General features: G+C 46.7%; 1 protein-coding gene across 1 annotated transcript in view; it reads right to left on the reverse strand.

The window, feature by feature from the left end:
- The window catches only part of LOC125940006 (uncharacterized), a 54,123-nt gene that overhangs the window by 13,031 nt on the left and 20,116 nt on the right, over positions 1–20,976 (reverse strand). The window contains exon 3 of the mRNA XM_049655666.1: positions 3,451–3,729. Coding sequence (XP_049511623.1) covers positions 3,451–3,729 — 279 coding nt within the window. The remainder of the gene's footprint in view (positions 1–3,450; positions 3,730–20,976) is intronic.

Here is a 20,976-nt window from a genome sequence, read left to right on the forward strand (position 1 = left end):
GGAATCTTTCACAACATGGCCCCAAACACCGCGCGCATCTTTTTAAGACAGCCGTCGTCTGCTAACAACTTTACCCGCCGTGGTTGCTCAGTGGCTATGGTGTTGCGCTGCTGAGCACGAGGTCGCGGGATCGAATCCGGGCCAAGGCGGCCGCATTTCGATGGGGGCGAAATGCGAAAACACCCGTGTACTTGGTGCACGTTAAAGAACCCCAGGTGGTCCAAATTTCCGGAGTCCCCCCCTACGGCGTGCCTCTTAATCAGAACTGGTTTTGGCACGTAAAACCCTATAATTTAATTTTTTTTGCCAACTACTTGCGCTTGTCCGAGCAAACATCTGCTGACAGCTCCAACAGTCCGCGGGCAGTTCGGAACTTCCGGTCCGTGAAAAAACGAACGCGCTTCTGACAACACTCGGACTAGTGGGCGGAGCTTCGGAAGCTGTCCAAGAAAAATCGAATGCGGCACAGCAGTCCCAAGCAGTCTGGGACTGTCAGGGACTGATAATCGAAGAGGCCCAGTAGGTGACCGTGGTGAGGGGACAGCGTGGGGGAGAGGGCATCACCTTGTCGAAGCAGATACGGTGACGCGACGCCGCTTGCAGATGCTGTTCTATGGCTGCTTGTGGTATCCGAGCGTTCCTTGCCCTCGCAAGCTCTTGCCCTCGCAAGACGCAAGTTGCGTCTTCCCGCCGATATGTATCCGCTGCCGTCACCGGGCCGACGGACGCGCGCCATTTCTAGATTATCTGGATCGCCCCTCGCCAGTGTCCTCACATATAGAGTATATATCTTACACCGCGGCCCGGTCACAAGATAGGCATTTGGTGCCGCAGCTAAACGTCACTTCCCCTCCTTCCTTCCCAGCCACGCCCCCTCCCCATCCCGGGCCTTTCTAGCCACGGAAGACGTCGCGTGTGCTCTCAGCCGTGCGTTCGCTCTCCGTTAAAGCGCGCGTGCTTTCCCACGTTCAGTGTTGCAGTGAATGAAGCCTACTTGCCGTATTCTTAGTTGGTATCATCGCATGCGAAGCAGTAGGCGACGTGTAAGCACTGCTGATGCATGTTTAAGCTACACTCCGTTGGTGAGGAGGTGCCATAGGCTAATCGGACGCGAAGGACAAACCATGTGCGGAAACTGCGTCGTCACCTCAGCAGAAGGCGTACACTGCCTACGCCAGGCTACACCGCAGTCAAGCCTCCGCTGCGCTTAGACTACCGAAGCACCCACTGTCGGCGCGCTTAATGCCATGATGCAGCGCTTCGCTTCACCGCTCCTAGAGGGCGGCGTTTGCCGCAATTGTGACGGTTTTCCTCAGCAGTTCTAGTGAAGGTTTTCTACTGCTTCACTGGACATCCACCTACGCGGATACTGTCAAAGCGTACTTTGTTGTGTACTATACAGGGTGTCCCAACTATCATGCACCAAGATGTAAAAAAAGAGAAATTGCGTAACTCGAAGAACACCTAGCGCATACTGTTTCCAGTGCCGTGGAGTGCCCGCCAGAAAATTTTTTTCACTGAGATTTAATTAGATAATTGCAAATAATCATCTAACTCGAGAAGTACTGTCTTAATTATCTAGTGCACATGAGAAAATTGTAGTGCAACATGCAAAAATCCCGGTACAGCTTCCCGCTGCTCAATAGGTGGTACATAAAAGTGTTTTTCCGAGCGTCAAAAAAGCCTGCCATTACACATTTTACCGCGCGACTGGCCGCTCGAAGCACTTTGGCGACCAACGCGACCAGCAGCCGTCAGCACAGATACGGTGGCTCAAACGACGAATAAATGCCACACAGCACCAATCACGTTACAGAATCTAAACCTTTGGACACCACAAAGCTCTCACACGACTGCACATGCGGCTCAAAGCTGTCGAACCACCCAGCAACGTGGTTCGACAGCTCTCGTATAAAAGCACGAAGAGAGTGGCTTCTCCCTGTCCAACCTCCAGCGCTGAAGCGCGGGCTCCTCTTGCCCACGGCATTACCCTCGCTCTCAGTTTCTCTACCTAGCTGTGTAAACAAGAAAAGCTATTCACTTTAAGGATAAGGCAATGCTGCGAAGTTTTAATATTCTATCGCTGGAACAGAATGTGGCCGCTATTTTGTAGCGATGCCTTTCCGGTATTATTGCCTTTTCGCGCTTGTCGCGCTTTGTCAGGGGTCAGAGCGATGTTCCGCTCGCGTTATCAACGGGATCAGCCGGCCGTGCGCGGTGGATGATAACACTAGTCTAGAATAAGTCATAAGGCATGGCTATAAAATTACGGCCCATGTAATCGCCCCTGGATGTGTGCTACTATTTAGTCAATGCCGTTCGTTATTTGAACGATACCAGTGAATGACCACTGAAGCACACAACGTCATGCAGACTTCCCATAATTTCAGCAAATTTCAGAAGAGCTGTTTTTAAAGCAGTGTAGGGTAATCTCGGTTGGATAACCACTCTAGAGCGCGGATTGTAATAATCGATCTGCGCCCCCAAACTCTCACTGTTGTGGGGAACATTCGGCAATATTCCGTCTAGAAGCACTCCGAATCTGCAATTGAAATTCATAATTACGTGACCCTCGCCATTGTCTAGCTGTTATTATATATATATGCATAGATGTGAGTAATACGAAAGCAAACAAAACGCAGTACTTATTTGCGCTGGATGAATTCGAACATATAGTGTTCATATGAAACACGTAGGTTTGCTGCTGAATACTTAGTCTCATCAACCACTTCCGCGCTGAGTACGTGTATTGGTAATTACGGCCTCTTGAAAGCAATTGAAGGGTTCCCTGTCTTGTTTCTTGAGGGGGTTTACATGCAATATCTGCCACATTCATCGCCAGGAAGTCATAAGCCACACGGCTGTATTTCATTGCGTCTGATACGTGAACTGTGATCCTGCCACAGCGTCCTTGTTTCTTTGTTTCCAAGAACAAAAAACAAACATGCACACCCAAAACGCGACACGAAGAAACGAAGACAAGCGGAAATCAATAATCCAGCCAGTATTCTGTCTTTAATAATAAAAATTACCGAAAAATAATCGCCACATTGCTAAAATTTACGTGTGCACCGGTTGATGCTTATCTTGTCCTACAACAATAATAGTCGTCTGCCTTGCTTGCGTTTCCGTTTAACGCTGCGGGCCCGGTACTTCCAGGTCATGAACGGCATGCGTGTTATCAGCGTGACACGCATTTTCAACAAGAAAGTAGCGAGCGCAGATTTTTCTAGAAAAGAAACGCAAGCAGGGCAGATGACGATGATTGTTGTCAGATAAGATAAGCCCCAAAGGGTGTACGTTTTGTGCCACGCTACATGGCCCACAGACATTGACGTTCCTGGAATTCGTGCAGGTGCGTAGTAAGAAGCATGCTTCCGTTACATAACATTGGCTGCATTTCTATAGGAAGTTGTCATCCCTCAAAAGTGCGTACAGTATTATACTCACCGTTGTGTTTAGTAGAATCAAGTCGCTTCTCCCCTTCACCCACTGCCGCATGGACCGAGGTGCCGTTTCAGGCCTAGTCTCGACCAAGCTTCGAGAATTAATGCTCCCACCAATACTCTTCTGCAGAGGCTCAATAGGTGCTTCTGAAGGACGGAGCTCCGGACACCAAATGCACGTCTCCATCTCGTCGGTATTTTCTTGTGCTGTCGCCTCTGTGGTCTGCAGTGTGTATTCTTTGTCTTCGGGATCGTCCTCAGTCGGTTCCTCAGGCGGGACAATCTGTAAAAAAATATAATAAAACATCAGACGCGTGCGACCTTACAGAATTACAATCCAATTTCAAACAACGCCATTTCTGACGAGCATTTCCAATAAGAATTTCAACTCGCAATTATTAACTCACACACTTTAAGACAATAGCGGCGCCTGACAGGCACGTTTTTGACCTTGCTCTCACATAGCCCTTAGAGGCACTGGTAAATTTTTTTTGACCAGACAGAGAAATAGTAGCACATTTTTCTTTGTGAGAACATTAGTCATAAATTCCCGTGCCCTACCCTCCGCCTCCGCCCCATTTTCGTTAGATGTGATGGCGGTTGCTTTCACAGGTCTCGCAAGGCAACGGGAAAATTTTCGTGTCGTTCGTAAACACTCGTAAAACACCCGCACTCCCTCAACATAACAGAAATTTGTCTTCCTCGAGCAGTATTCGCCCACTACCTCCCCCATGCCACCTACAATTAACCCTAGGCCCTCAGTTCCCAGCGGCTATTGAGCACTTGACCAAGGCGGCGGTCAGACCTGCGACGCGGAAGAGGGTGCTAAGAATCTCTGGGTCCGGACAGGCCGCCAATGGAAACTGAACTTGGAAACGTTCAACACGCGCACCCTCTCGAGTGAGGCTAGCTTAGCAGGACTATTTGAAGAATTATCAGGCATTGCCTAGGAGATTATTGGCCTTACTGAGGTTAGAACTGGTGAGGCTTATACAGTGCTGACTAACCGCCACATCCCCTGATACAGATGTCTTCCAGACAAGAGAGAATTCGGTGTAGGATTTCTAGTCCATAAGTAGATAACGGGTAACATTGATCAATTCTACAGCTATAATGAGAGCGTAGTAGCCATCGTCATAAAGCTGAATAGGAGGTACAGAATGAAGGTAGCAGAAGCCTACGCCCTAACCTCCAGTCACGAAGATGAAGAAATAGAACAGTTTGATGAACATCTTGAATTAGCAATGAGAAGGGTGCAAACTCCGTATACTATAGTCATGGGCGATTTCAATGGAAAAGTGGGCAAAACGCAGGCTGGCGAGCAAGCAATTGGCAACTACGGCATCGATCCTAGGAATGCAAGAGGAGAGATGTTAGTAGAGTTCGCGGAAAGGAATAGGCTCCGAATAATGAATACCTTCTTCAGGAAGCGCAGCAACAGGAAGTGGACCTGGAAAAGCCCTAATGGAGAAACAAGGAATGAAAGAGATTTCATACTCTCCGCTAATCCCCAGCATAGTGCTGGATGTAGACGTGTTAGGTAGGGTAAAGTGCAGTGACCATAGGTTAGTGAGGTCTTGGATTTCTATCAATCTGAAGAGATAAAGAATAAAATTAGTCAAGAAGAAGCAGGCCAACCTAGACGCAGTAAGGGTAAAAGCAGACCAATTCAGGCTGGTGCTCACAAACAAATATGCAACTTTAGAACAGGAAGATCAAGACAACACAGAGGTAATGAATGAAACCGTCACTAGGCTGATCTCAGAAGCAGCAATTCAAGTGTGAGGTAAGGCACCATGGCATCCCGTAGGTAAGCTCTCCCAAGCAGCAAATGACCTAATAAGAAACGATAAAACATGAAAGAGTAAAACTCTTGAAATCAGATAGAATTCTCTGAACTGTCAAAACTGATGAACAATAATAATGTGAGGGATATTAGAAATTACAACGTGGAAAAGATAGAGGAAGCAGTAAAATATGGACGCAGCATGAAATCAGTGAGAATTAAACTTGGCATAGGACAAGACAAGATGTGTGCACTGAAAGATAACCAGAGTAATATCGGTACTTTCGATGACATAGTGAAAGTAGCGGAAGAATTTATATTGACCTGTTGTTACCAGAGCAGCCAAGCTACTTTCATTCGAAGTAGTGATGAACAGGATACAGAGACTCCTTCAATAACTAGCGAAGAATTTAGAAGGGCCTTGCAAGACATTAACAGGGGAAAAACAGCTATAGAAGAAAGAATAACAGCCGATTTAATCAAATATGTAAGAGATATTATGCTTGAAAAACTTGCGGCCCTTTATTGCAATGCCTCACGACTTCAAGTGTACCAGATAGATGGAAGAATGCCAACATTATGCTAATCCATAAGAAGGGAGACGTTAAAGAATTGAAGAATTATAGACCGATTAGCTTACTTTCAGTATTGTATAAGACATTCACCAAGATAATTTCCAATAGAGTCAGGACAACACTTGACTTCAGCCAACCAAGAGAAGAGGCTGGCTTCAGGAATGGATATTCTGCAATGGATCATATCCGTGTCATCAAACAGGTAATCGAGAAATCTGCGGAGTACAATCGACCTCTCTATATGGGCTTTCATTGGTTATGAAAATGGATTTGATTCAGAGTGATACCAGCAGTCATAGAGGCATTGCGTAATCAAGGAGTACAGGAGGCATACGTGGATATCTTGGCAAATATCTTCAAGGATTCCACAGCTACCTTGGTTCTCCACAAGAATAATAGAAAGCTATCTAACAAGAAAGGGCAAGGAGACACAATGTATCCAATGCTATTCACTGCATGCTTAGAAGTAATCAAGCTCTTAGACTGGGAAGGCTTAGGAGTGAGGATCAATGGCGAATATCTCAGCCGACGCCGACACCAACGCCGACGCCGGATTTTCTGCGACACGAGGCCCTTAACGCTATCGCGTGAAAACTCGCTCACATCAAGATGTCAGTTCTTAGTGGCTATGGTGTTGGGCTGCTAAGCACGATGTCGCGGGATCTAATTCCGGCCGCGGTGGCCGCACTTATATGGGGGTGAAATGCGAAAGCAGCCGTTTACTTAAATCTAAGTGCACGCTAAAGAACCCCACGGGCTCTAAAGTATTCCAGAGTCCACCACTACGGCTTACGTCGTAATCAGGTCGTTGTCTTGACATGTAAAACCCCACAATGTAATTTTTGAGTTGTCAGGTACCGCGCTCACTGACAATCGCTTTTGAAGGAGCCTGTTGCTTTGCAACATCGCACAAAACGATGAAATAGCCGCACGTGCTGTTATCTGTGCTTTTGAAAACAGTCAGGGATAGAGCAAGTGGATTTAGCGGCGCACCGCTAAGTCTGAGGGCACAGGTTCGAATCCCGACCGCAGTGGCAGCATTTCAATGGGACAAAATGAAAAAAAAAAGCGCTCCTTGGGTGCACGGTAAGTAAACCCAGGTGATCAAAATTATATCAGAGTCCTCACTACGACGTCTCTCATAATGATATCATGTTTTTGGCGCGTAAGGCCCCAGAATAATTTTTCACGGTCATCGCGAGGCGCTGGCAGATTGCTCTTTTAGGACATTATTGATAAAACCTTCTTATTTGTTTTACACTAATTTTCACGGCCGCACACTTCTGCTCGATTGACTGTAGCTCTTTTTTATCAGGCACACCCAAATTTCAGCCATGGGCGTCTAGTGTGGTCTTCGTGAAGTCCATTCGTAGGTAGGCGCAGGCCCCATACACTTAGGGACTGGCGACGCAGAAAACGTGCACGAGCGATTTCACCTTGCCTTGTCATACATCGCTTGAAAACGAGTCGGTGAAGGTCACGCAGTATATTGCACCACAGTTTCCTCGTTTTCTCCAAGTCATCCGGCAGTGGTGAATACCAGTCGACCGCACTTTCTCACAAACGCTGAAACAATATGTTTACTGGGATTACGAATGAACTGACGATTCCGAGAGGGTCGAAAATTTTGGCAGATACTTGCAGTACTGTAGGCTTGGCGCTTATACCGCATGCAACCGCATTCTACAGCGCAGATCCACAACCTCAGGAATTGTGTCAGGACGTTCTATAATGCCATCGTCTTCCAATGAGCCTCGAAGTTGTGCAGAATGCGTGATTCATTTACGCAACTTGATGCCCGCATCTTCGATGATTTCCTTTGCAACTCTACATATTTCTGCACCCTGACATATTAATGAGACTCGGGTTATTAAATCGCCCACATGGAAAGACTCTTTCAAGCTCTCAGCAATATGCTTGCGCTCCTCGTTCCCTTGCTTCCCCAAGTGGCAAAATATTGACGTAATGAGAAAATGTTAGCCGACAGATATACCTAAGGGTACTTTCTTCCTTCGGTGATGCATGAGAGTCGCTCGGGCGTTTTATTGTATCGTTCAGCATTAACTCAAGGCTGTATTGAACTTTGCTTGATATCTGGTTTGAGAGATGTCAGAGACGTGCCATGTGGGCTTTGTGAGTTTTCGCGCGCATGAGTGCGGCTTTCTTGGAGTTTTCGAGCACGTGGAAAAACCACGCTTTATCGTACCATAGGGGATCTGCGTTCGTCCCTGTTTATTGGCTGTAGAAAAAAATGCAAGATTCTTTCTTTCAGCGGAGAAGACCACAACATGCAGACGTAAGCAAAGGAAACTTTGAGCCGTCCTGGCATGTGCGCTGAACAGTGAAAACCAACTCGAAGTTGTGTGATAGGGCATACTTCGCTTATTACTTCTTGGTGAGACATGTAGTGACCATGACCAGCGTCGCTTCACTCCTGAAGATATACACGCTCAGCATGACCTTTCTGTTGGCATTCTCGCATATTGGAATCGCATTTCCTTAGCATTTCTCCGTCGCGTCTAAGAAGTGCAGTGACGCAGTGAAGCCGTCTGTCTGATCAATCTCTGTTGTTCTGAAGTTCACCAACATAGTCTTTCTAAGGCAGAGCTACTTGATATCGGCCTTCAGACGAGGCAATGTTACGCTCAAACTGTTCCTGCATTGCTGGGTCATGCAGATTCGAACGGCTATCTTCTTTTATGCCTAGAGCGTTCATATCCCCGAAGTTTTGCAGAAGAAAGTCTAAGTGGTCCAATCCTTAAACGCATGCTTTAACAGCAATAAAGATTGCATTCGTCGGCCTTACCGGGCTTTGGAAGATCCACCCAAATGCAGTGTTGATAGTCATGAAATTTGGTGAATCCTTGCTATACTCAACCTCATTCATGACAAGTTTCCACATGCAATCTGATCGAATTAGAAGCAGCCAACTTTGATTTGTAGACATGCCGGAAAGAGCAGCTTGTAAGATATATGTCCATTTTCAGCTTCTATTGTTTGGATGAAATAGTGCTCGACCGATATATGCAGAATATCCTTGCAAATGAATGACACCTTGACTGCCTGAATAATGAATTCTTGGCCACGGTATTGTGCCTTCAGTCAAGCTTCCACAAAGCTAAACATTTGTTCGGGGCTTTGATGTTCGCCAAATGTACTGAGAGTCAACGCGGTGGATCCAGACTCACATAGGTGGAGCATCTTTGAGACATCATCCCTGATGAAAGTTCTTTGGCGGCCTCCATCTATCACTCATGTTACATAGCCGCATTTGTATTCATCATTTACCCATGATCGAAAGATCTGCGAGGGTACCTCTGACTCGTTGCAGTTTGTGGCAGAGGCATAAGCGTTGCTCGTAGCGAGGGCAGGAGGTTGTTGATTCGCGTCTCCTGCAAGTCTCGCATGACACATAATAAAATCATGTCGGGCTCCACAAATGGTGCAGCTCAATCTTTTGTGACAGTCTTGTACGTGGTGACGCCATACAGTGCAGCGAGAGCATCGCACTTCAGTTATCGTCCCCTTGTTTTTTTCTTCGATGTCGAAGGGAACAGGGCAAAGTTCAGTACTGTGCTCTGACGAACCACTGAAACCACACTTGATCGTCGACTTTTTCGCAGTTTTGTGTAGAGAACTGCAGTGGTTGGCCTCCTTATGCATATCTCTTGGCTTTTTTGTACTTAACGAACAATTTTCCGCACACCGTAGGCAGTGACAGTTCTTTCCTGGCTTTCTACCTTAGTTAGGAGGAACACGGCAACCATCGTCAACTTGTCATCCGCCCTTGTGCTGACTGTGCAGGAGTGTTACTTCTCTAGCGGCGCAGTTCCTTTGAAATGGCAAACTTGTCTTCTCTAACCGACTGGAAGGTCGTGTGGCAGCGCCGCTAATATGATGTCGCACGTCATAGCCGAATAGGTAGCAGCTTTCACGCCCTAATTCCACAGGCAGCGTAACGGTCCCTGCACGTGGTCATATAGTTTTAGAAGTGCACGCAGGTCACTCGGTGAAAAACGGCCGCTAAGCCTCGGGGTGACATGATCTTGTTTTATTTGCGTTCTGTCGCCGACTCCTCTATGCACTATTTACAGTGCTTTTGTAGCGAGCCTCCATGGTATGCAGGTACTTTATCGCACCTAGGGCAGGTCCATGCAGCAACGGGCGAAGATACTGAAATTTTTCACTAATAATAGATGTAAAAGACAATTTACGAAGGAGACGTTCGTCACACTCGTTTGTCGTGCCGCGCGATGAGTAAAAAGGACGCAGGAAAAGCCAGTCTGACTCGGGATGCAAAATGCAAACTACATTTATGACAAAAGGCAAAGTACACCCGGACAGAACGTTACGCACATGACACACATAACACGCTAAAAGAGCTAAAGCTGGTGGGAGTCCCAAAAAACCCACAGTTCGAAAGATGTAGCAGCTCACAGTACGTGGACAGGTTGCGGTGGACAGGTTGCAGGAGTGAGGAGCGATGACGTGACGACGTCGGACACGCGTCGATGTTCGACGGTGAGGAGATGGCTCTTGACGAACTGGAGACGACCGCTCAGCAGCCAGCCTGCATCCGAGCCGCAATGCACGCTGCAGGAACGGTCAGCCTGCCCAGCGGACAGCTTGCGCTCGAGCTGCAGTGCTCGGCGCAAATGCGGCCATTAGCCAGGCCACGAACGGTGCTCCGCCGAACAGCTGGCCAAGGAGACGCCTTGCCCACGATCCGCAATGCTCGCGGCAAGTGGTATCACAGCAGGACACGCCACGCTCCTAGCTGCATTACTCGTGCTGGCGAACGCCTTGGCCAAGGGCAACGGTCGGGCGGAAGCTCCAGGGACGGCCGCGTTCCTTGGAGCCTTGATTGTCGGCGTCCGACACGTCGGCCTGCTGTCTTGCGTCTCCCGTTGACTAGGCACGTCTCTCGCCACGAAGCATTTCGCCACGCGCTCGCCATACGTGGCCCAATCGTGGTACGACGCATCTTCGAAATACCACTGGGCCATCGCTGATTTGGCGGGATCACTCCAATGCATGGCCCAGTCGCGAAAGAACGCGTGCACACTTCGTCGTCTTCGGCGTCGTTTTCTTTCATTCATCACAATAGATAATAGATAATAATAGATAACTTGTGGATGGCTTTTTGCTGCCAAAAAAGCATCCACTTAGCCAAAAAGGGTAACTCTCACTGCGATAAAATGCTTGCTACGTTAGGAAAAGCACGAAACAAAAAGAAGTGAGGCGACGCCGCCTTCAGTGCCACGCGCCATCACGTCGTGACGTCATTGATTTGAGGGCGTCTGCATGGAAAGCATGGATAAATTTGGTCGGCAAATATTCACTAAAGTGTGTCAGGCAAATATTCACTAAATATTGAACTGTGAAATTCACTTTTAAATTCGTAACGTAACACACCGGTACAGCATGTGGTGTTAAAAATCACATTTGGACCTGATTTTTATTCAGTAGTTAAGTTCTTACCATGAAATTACCGAAAATATAGTCTGAAGCAAACTTCACCAGCTTAAACAAATATATTGTATTTCTTTACTTCTCTCCTTAAAAACCGTGCAAGTTACATGCGCGGTTAAACTTCCTCGTGCTCCTTCATGTTGATCTTTATCTTCTTTATGCTATATATATTTTTTTATCCCGAGTCGCTGCCCCTCATAACGGGTAGCCAACCAGATGTATATCGGGTCAACCTCCCTGCCTTTCCATACTGTACATCCTTTTTCTTGATTTTTGTAGTTTGTGTGACCGCTCATTAAAAAAAATAGTTTCGCCACTTGGGGCAACGTCCTGGACGTTGAGTCCGATACAACCCCGGTGAATAACTACCGAAAATGAAAGACTTCTCTTGCCACCTCATTACAGTAAGATAACGATCTGCAACCACCTCATTTCTGCACCTTAATCACTCCGCCTGCATTCAACTTCTCAAGGGAGAATGCAGGGATACACGTAGAAGTGTCCGTATGGGCGCTGAAACTGCGAGGAGGGTAGCCTGTGAGTTTCCGCGTGGAAGCAGATTTTCTCAATCATTAAAAACCATACCTGCACATTAGCACGTGTCTAATTGGTGAATGCACTGTTTTCCATAAATACATTAACGGGAAATTTAGACTGTTGACGGCACAAATAGGTACTCGACTTTGGAAGGCACTGATAAAAAATTAGAAGTAAGGCACACGAGCACAATATGGCGACTTAGAGTGCACCTCACATTGTCACTCGACGCCAGGAGTCACCATTAATATTTTAAGCAACCTCATTCAGCAGATAGTCCACACACAGCGCAATGAAAGCCTAACAGCTTTCCGCTGCATGTTGTGACGTTTATGCGGGGAAGCATAGAAGTGGGAAGCTAAGTAATATGATCTTTAGCTAAGTGATCTTTAACAAAAAACCTTAAATTATTATGCATAATAATGATCCTGACAGAGGACAGGTAAACGCATGATGGTAGAAAAGATGAAGGTCAGCGTAAAACGCTTTATTGAGACGATATTCAAGAAAGGTGTTCGCCTGAATGCTGAAAACTACCGGCCTATATGATTAACTTGCGGCCCCTGTAAACTTCTAGAGCACATTATTACGCATTACATAATGTTCATTCTAGAAGAAAACAATATTTTGACTCCCTTCCAGCGTGGTTGTAGGAACGGCCTCTCGACTACCACCCAACTTGTCACCACTATTCATGACTTCTCAATAGCACTTGATAAGGGCGACCAAATAGACGCTATCTTAGATTTTAGAAAAGCCTTCGACGGTGTCTGTCACGGTAAACTACTCTAGAAACTTTCTAACATTGGCCTACCCATTAACTCAATTAATTTGATTCGAAATCACCTTTCCAACCGGAAACAGTTTGTCCAGGTCGAGAGCTTAAGCGCTGAGGTTCTGCCTGTAACCTCGGGAGTTCCGCAGGATAGTGTCCATGACCCTGCCTCGTTTCTTATCTTCATCAATGACATCGTTTCATCAGCTGACACTTCCGCCATAAACTTAAAACTTTTTGCAGACAACTGCATTCTTTATAAGTCACTTAAAAGTGAAAAGGACGAAATGTGCTTGCAGAAGAACCTGAATTCTTTTTCCGATTGGTGCAACACGTGGTCGATGGAGTTAAACATTAACAAATCAGTCTTTATGTGAATCGCGAATAAAATTAGCCTGTTTTCTTGTAGGTACACCTTAATTATTATTCCCCTGATCGAAGTCAGTAATTTTAAATACTTGGCGGTCAAGAATATAAATCGACTATCATGGGGTAGCCATATTGACGAAGTTTGTTCCTCCGCTTCGAAGAAAACTAGGATATCTTAGACATAAACTAAAAAACGCGCCATCTCAGATCAAACTTCTTGCATACAATACTTTCATTCAACCCCACCTAGAGTACGCATGCGTGGCCTGGGACCCATATTTTAAAAAGGTTGCTAATAAACTCGAAATGGTCCAAAGGTAGATGAGTAAGACTCATCTACAACGCCTATCACAATCTTGATTCACCTTCATCACTGATGGCTACTAACAACATTCCTCTCTTGAAACAGCGCAGAGCTATCGCCTGGCCCAAGTTTCTTTTCCTGCTCCGAAATCGGTAGTTTAGTACAGTAGCGCACCCAGGATCTCTGCCAGGGGGGGGGGGGGGTTGACAGTTTGCCGATACCATCTAAACAGCACTGATTTCGATTTCCTCACGGGAAACTGTCAAAAAATGCGCTTTTTGCGAGTGTGCAGACGATTGCGCGTCTTACATCTTAGTTGCAGTACTCAAATGCGTAAGGAAAGAAAAGGGGTTAAACAAAAGGGGGGGTTAAGCCGGCCTCAGGGGGGGGGGGGTTACAACCCCTGAATCCCCCCCCCCCCGCCCCGTCGGTGCGCCACTGGTTTAGTATTGATCCCGGCCACTTCATTTCCCCCTCTTCTTCCCGGCAAACCAGACATTGTCACAATCACGATCTGACACCGTACTTTGCGCGTTCTAATCTTTTCAAACACTCGTTTTTTCCGCGAACTATTACCGAATAGAATGCACTGCCTTCAAATGTTTTTCCAGAACGTGGCTTTCCTGACTTCGAAAAACCCATGCATCTTTTCGTGTAAAGTACATTCTTGTATTGACATACTACACGCATTACCTAAGTTGTGTTTCCTTTACCCTTGTGTGCATAAAACTGCTGATTGTGTTCAAACTGATTCTGTATATATTTTGATGTGTTTGCTTTACCCTTGTGTACATAAAACTGTTAATATATAGTTATGCAAAATTTTCCACACATGTACATTTAATCGACATTGTTAGTGTATGCTTGTCTTTCCGTAGCAATGCTTATTATAACCGGTTGTATACCTTGTTCATTTCTTTCACTGTGTTCTCTTTTTTGCCCCTCCTGCTTGGTCATCGGACTGCAGTATGTAATAAATAAAAATAAGTAAATAGATATCTCGAAAAATTCGCGCACTTCTTGCGTCATACCTTGCTTGACATTAGTACCCTTACCCTCACGCGTACATTGTTGGGCTGTTGTTTTGCCTTAGTGCAACTAGACTGTTATTGTCGGGAATATGTTTCAATTCCCGCAGCGAGATAATTTTCATGTTTGTCAGTGTAACTTGTCTGGGTGAATTATATGAAATAAATTAGCCCTTAGTGCTCAGAAATCGTGAAGGCCTGGTAGCTGTTGATTCTGGTGGCTTTAAAATATTAAATCTCGGACCGTAAACGTGTCTCAACTAGAGCACTGCACGGGCTCGGGCTTACCCGAAAGCCCGGGCCCGGCCCGGCCCGTGGGCCGGGCCGGGCCGGGTAGAGGAGTTTTTTCACGGGCTCGGGCCGGGCTCCAGCACGGCGTGTGCTTTTTGACCCGGGCCCGGGCCGGGCTCGGGTTTTTTGACGCGGGCCCGGGCCGGGCTCGGGCTTTCTGCGAGTTACTCTCGGGCTTCTCAACTCTGAAAAACATGTATTTTTCGGTCTCGGGCCGGGTTCGGACCGGTTTCGAGTCAGGCTCGGGCCGGGCTCGGGCTTAAGGTAAAGGGGTGGCGGGCCGGGCCGGGCGGGTAACGTAGATTATTTCCGGGCCCGGGCCGGGCCCGGGTCTCGCCATAAAAGTTTTGATCGGGCTCGGGCGGGCCGCCCAATGTGAAAACGGGCTCGGGCCGGGCCCGGGCCGCAAATATCGGCCCGTGCAGTGCTCTAGTCTCAACAACAGTGTGAAGCTGCTCAGGAACAACAAAATATCAATATGTATTCGTTCAAGCAAAAATAACAAAGGTTGTAGGTTGAGTCGCACCGATGGTGCGGCGAATGTTACGCCTGCCAGTAGATGGCGTCTGGGACATTCTTGTTAATATAGCAAATTTTCAGGGGTCACACAGCAAACTGGATCGTGAAAACGTATTTATTGACGGCACAGAGGCCGACCGCAGTGTATACAGCATAAAAAAGAGCGATGTAAACGCAATTTTAACTTTACACTTCGCTCCCATGAATACGCGCGCATGGATTGAGTCTTTTATTTTTATGTGCTATTTCTTAGATTTATCATCACGCTCTTTGCCACACTAGCCGAAGCCATGCATGATACATAAATGCAAACATGTCTCAAATAAACTTTCAGTTGCCAGTAAACGCTGTGTCTTGTCTCTTTATGTGCCTTAACTTTGTCTGAGTAGCACGCCCTCCAATTTAGTCATGCTTCCATACCAACTCACCCAATTTTCTATTCTAATCTATAAAGTAATTGGGACTCGTCACACAAACGAGCTGAGTGATTTGGTCTAGTGATTGCACTGCATTTTCAAGCAAGCTATCTTTGGCCCTTCTGCTTAGTATAAATTTGTGAAAGTTTCCCCTATATATAAATATTTTATAACAGTGCATGAGTGGTGTTTACCATGGTCCAACACAACAACCAAAAATTTTAAGATTTTTCTTGAACTAGAACTTAGAACAGGTCCTTGGGCTGGATACTACTGAGACCAAAACTTTCTTTATATAAACATTTGCCGATAATGTGTCCAATAGCAAAGCATTGAAATCATGTTTGCAGTTCGTTGATTCTTCATACGCGTACACTTGTGCATTTAGACATAGCTACAAAACAAAGGTCATAAAATACGTAGTGCAGTCAGACAGCATCTCTTCCGCAAATGAGCATTAGGACAAAGCCAGCTACGCAATTTCCAGAAGGGTAACAGCATTATTTATCACAAACGAGCATAACAAACTAACTACTTATGATAATAAGGAATTATTGTGTGTGAGGGCATGAACACAAGCAACACTTTCGCATGGCTGCCATGTTTACTTTAATATCGTACAAGCAGTGACTTTTCATTCTACTCAGTGCAAAATATTAAGTCAGCAAGGTAACATGGGGCAAATGCAGCCACAAATAAGCACCTTTCCTGATCCTATCGAATAGCACCAACTTCAAGCGAAATAAGTCATGCTTTCTCATGTTCAAGTGCCTTGTTCCGAGAAATCAAATTGTCATTCTCACATTGGCCTCCCATCCTGTGGTCCCCCGTGCTGTGTTATTTGAGATTACATTTCATTACACTTCAAGTAGCGTATCACTCTTATTTAAAAAGCACATCCCATTGCAGTCACGACCGAGATATAAATACGTGTTTGCGCCTGGCTGTGAAGCAGCACCACACTTTCTGTGAAAAAAGCTGAACTCTTCTTTTGAATTTAGCAGCATACTCAAAACACTATTATGTACATGCCGACAAGGCTGCTAGAGCAGCAGCCAGAATAGTTTAACCCTTAATTAATGAGTGTTGCCTACAGGCAACATACAAGACATTTTTTCTTGCCGAGTTTCAGTATTGAGTACGAAGTTTCCGCCTAAATATCTCCGGCCAACACTGAATGACAAGCAGCAAGCATCATTTGATGGTTTCCAGCTGGAACAGAGACGATGAAGATGTAATTTGGCACGCAACCCACTGTCTTTTGAAAGCAAGGTCAGAAGAGACAGGCCATTGCAAGATATCCAACTGCGGTTGTGCCACAAATGTGATGTGAAGCAAATGAATTGTATACCTATGCCTCAGATATGATGAGAGCGGCCTATACAAATTAAAAACAAAGCCCTAGGGGGTTTTGGGTGAAGTCCAGTTACAGTTTCGTGCCTGAGGTTTTCCCTTAATGTTGAAAACATTTCCGCAAAATTTTTTTTGGGATATTGTCCTTTTTATTGATGTGTTCTGCAGATTTAGATAGAAAAGAAACATTTTTATGGGCTTTTATGTCTCTTGTTATGAAAGGATTAAACCAACATAAATGACTAAATTGTGTGAGCTTCAAATTATATTCTCTCTGAGGAACCATGCTTCGCGATAACATGGAAATAAAAAAAAGTAACTGGAAAGCAGATCTGCATTACATTAAAATAAATACTGCTCATGCTACCTTTTAGGGTGCACACCACAATCCCGTTCTATGAACATGAATTTGTGACCTTGCTATGGGTTGCCAATTCTAGTGCCGTATTGTTAATCCAGAGAGGTCGAAAGGGGGATGTACTCGTATGTCACAGGTTAGAGCAAATGTTTCGACAAGACGACTTTTCTGGTGGAGCAAGGAATGTCTAAGGCTGCGGCCATTTAGTTCCCTTGCAAATTTGTTGGCTCCTGCTTGAGACGTCCTTTCTACAACTCTTCATCATTCAGGCCTCCATTTCTCTGTGTACCTCTGTCTTATTCAGCCTATTGCTGCAAACAGAAGCTGCATTTTCTTGTAAGAACATGAATGAACTCCAGGGCTTTGTGCATGGCTGTGTCTGCAAGTATTAAAATTTGTTTTCAATGAATGACACATTTAGTGCCTTTCTTCAGCATTCAGTAGACATGAACCAAAACTTAAGGTCATAGATTGACTATGCCGACCAATAAGCATGAAGCGGGGAAATACAGCTTCCTATAGATGTGGAGTGCGACTTCTTCATTTCACACCAAGCTTGTGGTTAGCAGGACTTCTTCCTAAAGGAGAGAAATTTTTTAACGAAATACATTATATGAGTATTCTCTTCATAATGTGAAAACCATTGGCTATTTGGTTATTCATGTTTAAGTGTGAACAGTTCCAGGGACACTGACAAAGTAAGCACTTTAAAAATGACGAAATGTAGCGCTAACTGTCCAATGATTTCATTGTACAACAGACAAACAGTTAAGTAGTCTGGATTGCTTCATAAAAGCCAAAAGAAATCCTAATAGACAGGAAGCAGTTATACACAATAATATATGTGCAAGGAAAATGCACCTGGGATGCTATGCAGGATGCGCCGAATTTCTCGTTCGCACGAGTTTTACCAGAGTTTGCTCGATGGCAGTCAGGTAACGGAGATAGCAAGGAACGTGCAAAAACTGCAGGAAAAAAGAAATATCGAGATAATTCCGCATATGACAACATGAGCGCACCCTGCGCGGAAGAGTACTTCCGCGCTTCAAGCAGAGAAGACTGCGCAAGAAAATGCGCCAGCGCCACGCACTGTTATCAACGTATTATCGCAATTTAGCAATACCGTCACTGTCTCCCGCTGTGTATCTGCACACTTGCCGTGAGCCGCTTGCCATGCCCTTCTCAGGCACGTCAAGGGTGTGCCTCATCTTTCGGGCATTATCTTTCTATCCTCCGTCGAATGCGAATAAGGCACATGCCGTGCATTCTTCCACCTACACTTTCCCTCAATCGAATACATTAAAATACAACAAATAAAATAACAAACATATTATTTCTTTAAGTATCGGTTTTTCGTTTTGAATGCTAGGGATTTGTGATGATAAACGGAGATCGAACTAATTAATAAATTTTGCACTTTTTTGCCGCGAGTGGCGACAGTGAGGCTAAAGCTTACAAGCGGATACATAGGGTCGCACGCACAAGGGAGTTCATACGGTGAGCAGTCGCCAAGGGCGCTGCAGTGCTAGTCTCGATAAAGTCAGTCATGACAATGATCTGTCATTCCCTGTCTATTAGGGGAATGGCAAAGCAGCGCTGGGGCATGGCTGTTCACCGCTGGTGCTTCAGTAAGGCGGCTATTAAGGCGCCGCTGTACGAACTGAAACGACACTCTAGCTATAGAGACGGGAGCAACGACTGTCGCTTCAAAATGGTTGTGCGGTATTCTAGGGTCCGTATTGACGCAGCACAGCGAAAATGCACCAGTTTATCTGCGTGCGCGAAGCCTCCGCGATGCATTGCGATGAACAGCGTGCTGCCCAGCGACACAATTCATTGCTTGTCATCGCTTGCCCAGTGAAGGTGCCTCCATGCGCATGTACGCAGTATTTGAGTGTGTTGTTCACTCCAATGCGCTTGCCGATTGCCTCTGCTGCTGCGCTACCAGCCATCGCAGATCGATATCGTAACGACATCGCAGCAGTCGCATTTTGGCATGCGAGGGAAATTGTGTGCAGTTAGGAAATTAGACTTCGAACGCAGGAATGTGTTGCAACTGTTTAGTGTGCCGTGCTTGTGATGAAGAAATGCCATCGTACTGGGTCTAGAAGAGCGAGCGTTTCCCGACGCTGACCGTGTTTGCGACACTGCGGCTCCGATACATCACCGATGACAGAGCAGCCATCTCAAACGACAGCTGCGATACGTTGTTGTTGGAAAACACTACGCACTGCTCAGCATCATCGTCCACCACGGTGCATCGACACCTTGCAAGCAGCTACAGTGACGTGCCGGTAATTATTTGCTGTGCAATGCGTCGTCACAATGCAAGCAATGAACCGTGTTGGGGGGCTATCACAGCCTAAGAAGATATATGCATAAGCCAGCGAAAGTCGACGCTTTGTTTTTGATAGTGGTGATCACTACATCACCAGTGACAATGCGCTGTGAGTGTTTTATTTCGGCGGTCAGGATTGTTGATGCCTCTCAGTTCCGCACCACGTCGCTGTTGCCGAAAAATAAGTTGAGCGTGGCCCAAACGTGGTGGGTGCGCGCACAAGAGTTACATGCCTCGCGCGGGGCCTGACCTGTGGTTTGATTGACAGGCGAACTCGTGCCAAACTCGTACCTCGCGAACCCTCCCTCGAGTTGAACTCGCGAACATGGCGGCGGCAGCAGCAGCAGCAGCCCGTGTCATCGCATCCAGCGGCAGCAAGCGTCAGCATGGACCGTCTGGACTCGTTCACCTACATGACCGATGTAGAGTTTCAGCGTCATTTTCGCATTTCCAAGACGTCAGTGCGCTGGCTGTGTGACGAGTTAGACGAAGGCCCTCGTCTGCGGAGACAGCGTGGTGGACAAATTATGCTTTCCGAGCACAGATTGGTGTGACTAGGCTGCGGAGGAAAATTTCGTGCGATCGCTTCGCCTCTCTCCGGCTTCAACCGCTGTTCGTCGACAGCGCCGCAGCCCCAGGCCAGGTCCGGCGGAGTCATCGAAGTACTGGGGCACCAGCGAGCTCCTGGGGTTCAATCCGGACCAACCAACCTGCGATGGCAAAGTGGTCACATTATAGCGCCCACAAACGCCGCAGCCCGGAGCGCTATGGTGGGCGCTTGAAAGAGAAAAAGAAAATAAAGATGCGCAGCGCGTGCTCGAGGCGCAAGCTCGGCACGCGCAGTGTCGTTCTGAAAGCTTGCCACGCTGGTCGTCGCACCCGCCGTTTGGCTCGCCGCCTTCACCTTCGGAGTAGGGACGACGGCACGGCTCGTCAGCCGCCGTCACGTCCTCCTACAACATTATATAGGAAGACTCAGAATGGACGCCCAGCTGCCTTCCGGTACAACAGGTGCCGAAAGGAATTTTCGCTGTTACACAGTACCACTACACTGCATCGGCGGACAGGCGAAGGAAGTTGCTTCGCCAACACAGACTGCCTCGGCAGTCTGAACGACCACCTCTCCAGGTGGAAAATGATTTGGCTGACGTACTGCGTAAGCATAAGCATAGACATATGGCAGTTGAAGGAGATGACCGGGGACTTGTTTACTCGATCGGAGCACGCCATCGCCGACTGGAGGAACTACACCCGTGAGGTCGCGTGGGACGAGCTGCTGGCGCGATCTCCACTCAGTAGCCCAGGGAAGATAGCGCAAGTTGACAAGTTTCTTCTTCGCAGCGAACAAAAGTACAATCGAGCGGTGTTAAAGATGGTGGCCCATGGGTCTTCGGCATGGTCTGCGCGAA

This window comes from Dermacentor silvarum, chromosome 9, assembly GCF_013339745.2.
Source record: "Dermacentor silvarum isolate Dsil-2018 chromosome 9, BIME_Dsil_1.4, whole genome shotgun sequence".
NCBI classification, from domain to species: Eukaryota; Metazoa; Arthropoda; class Arachnida; order Ixodida; family Ixodidae; genus Dermacentor; species Dermacentor silvarum.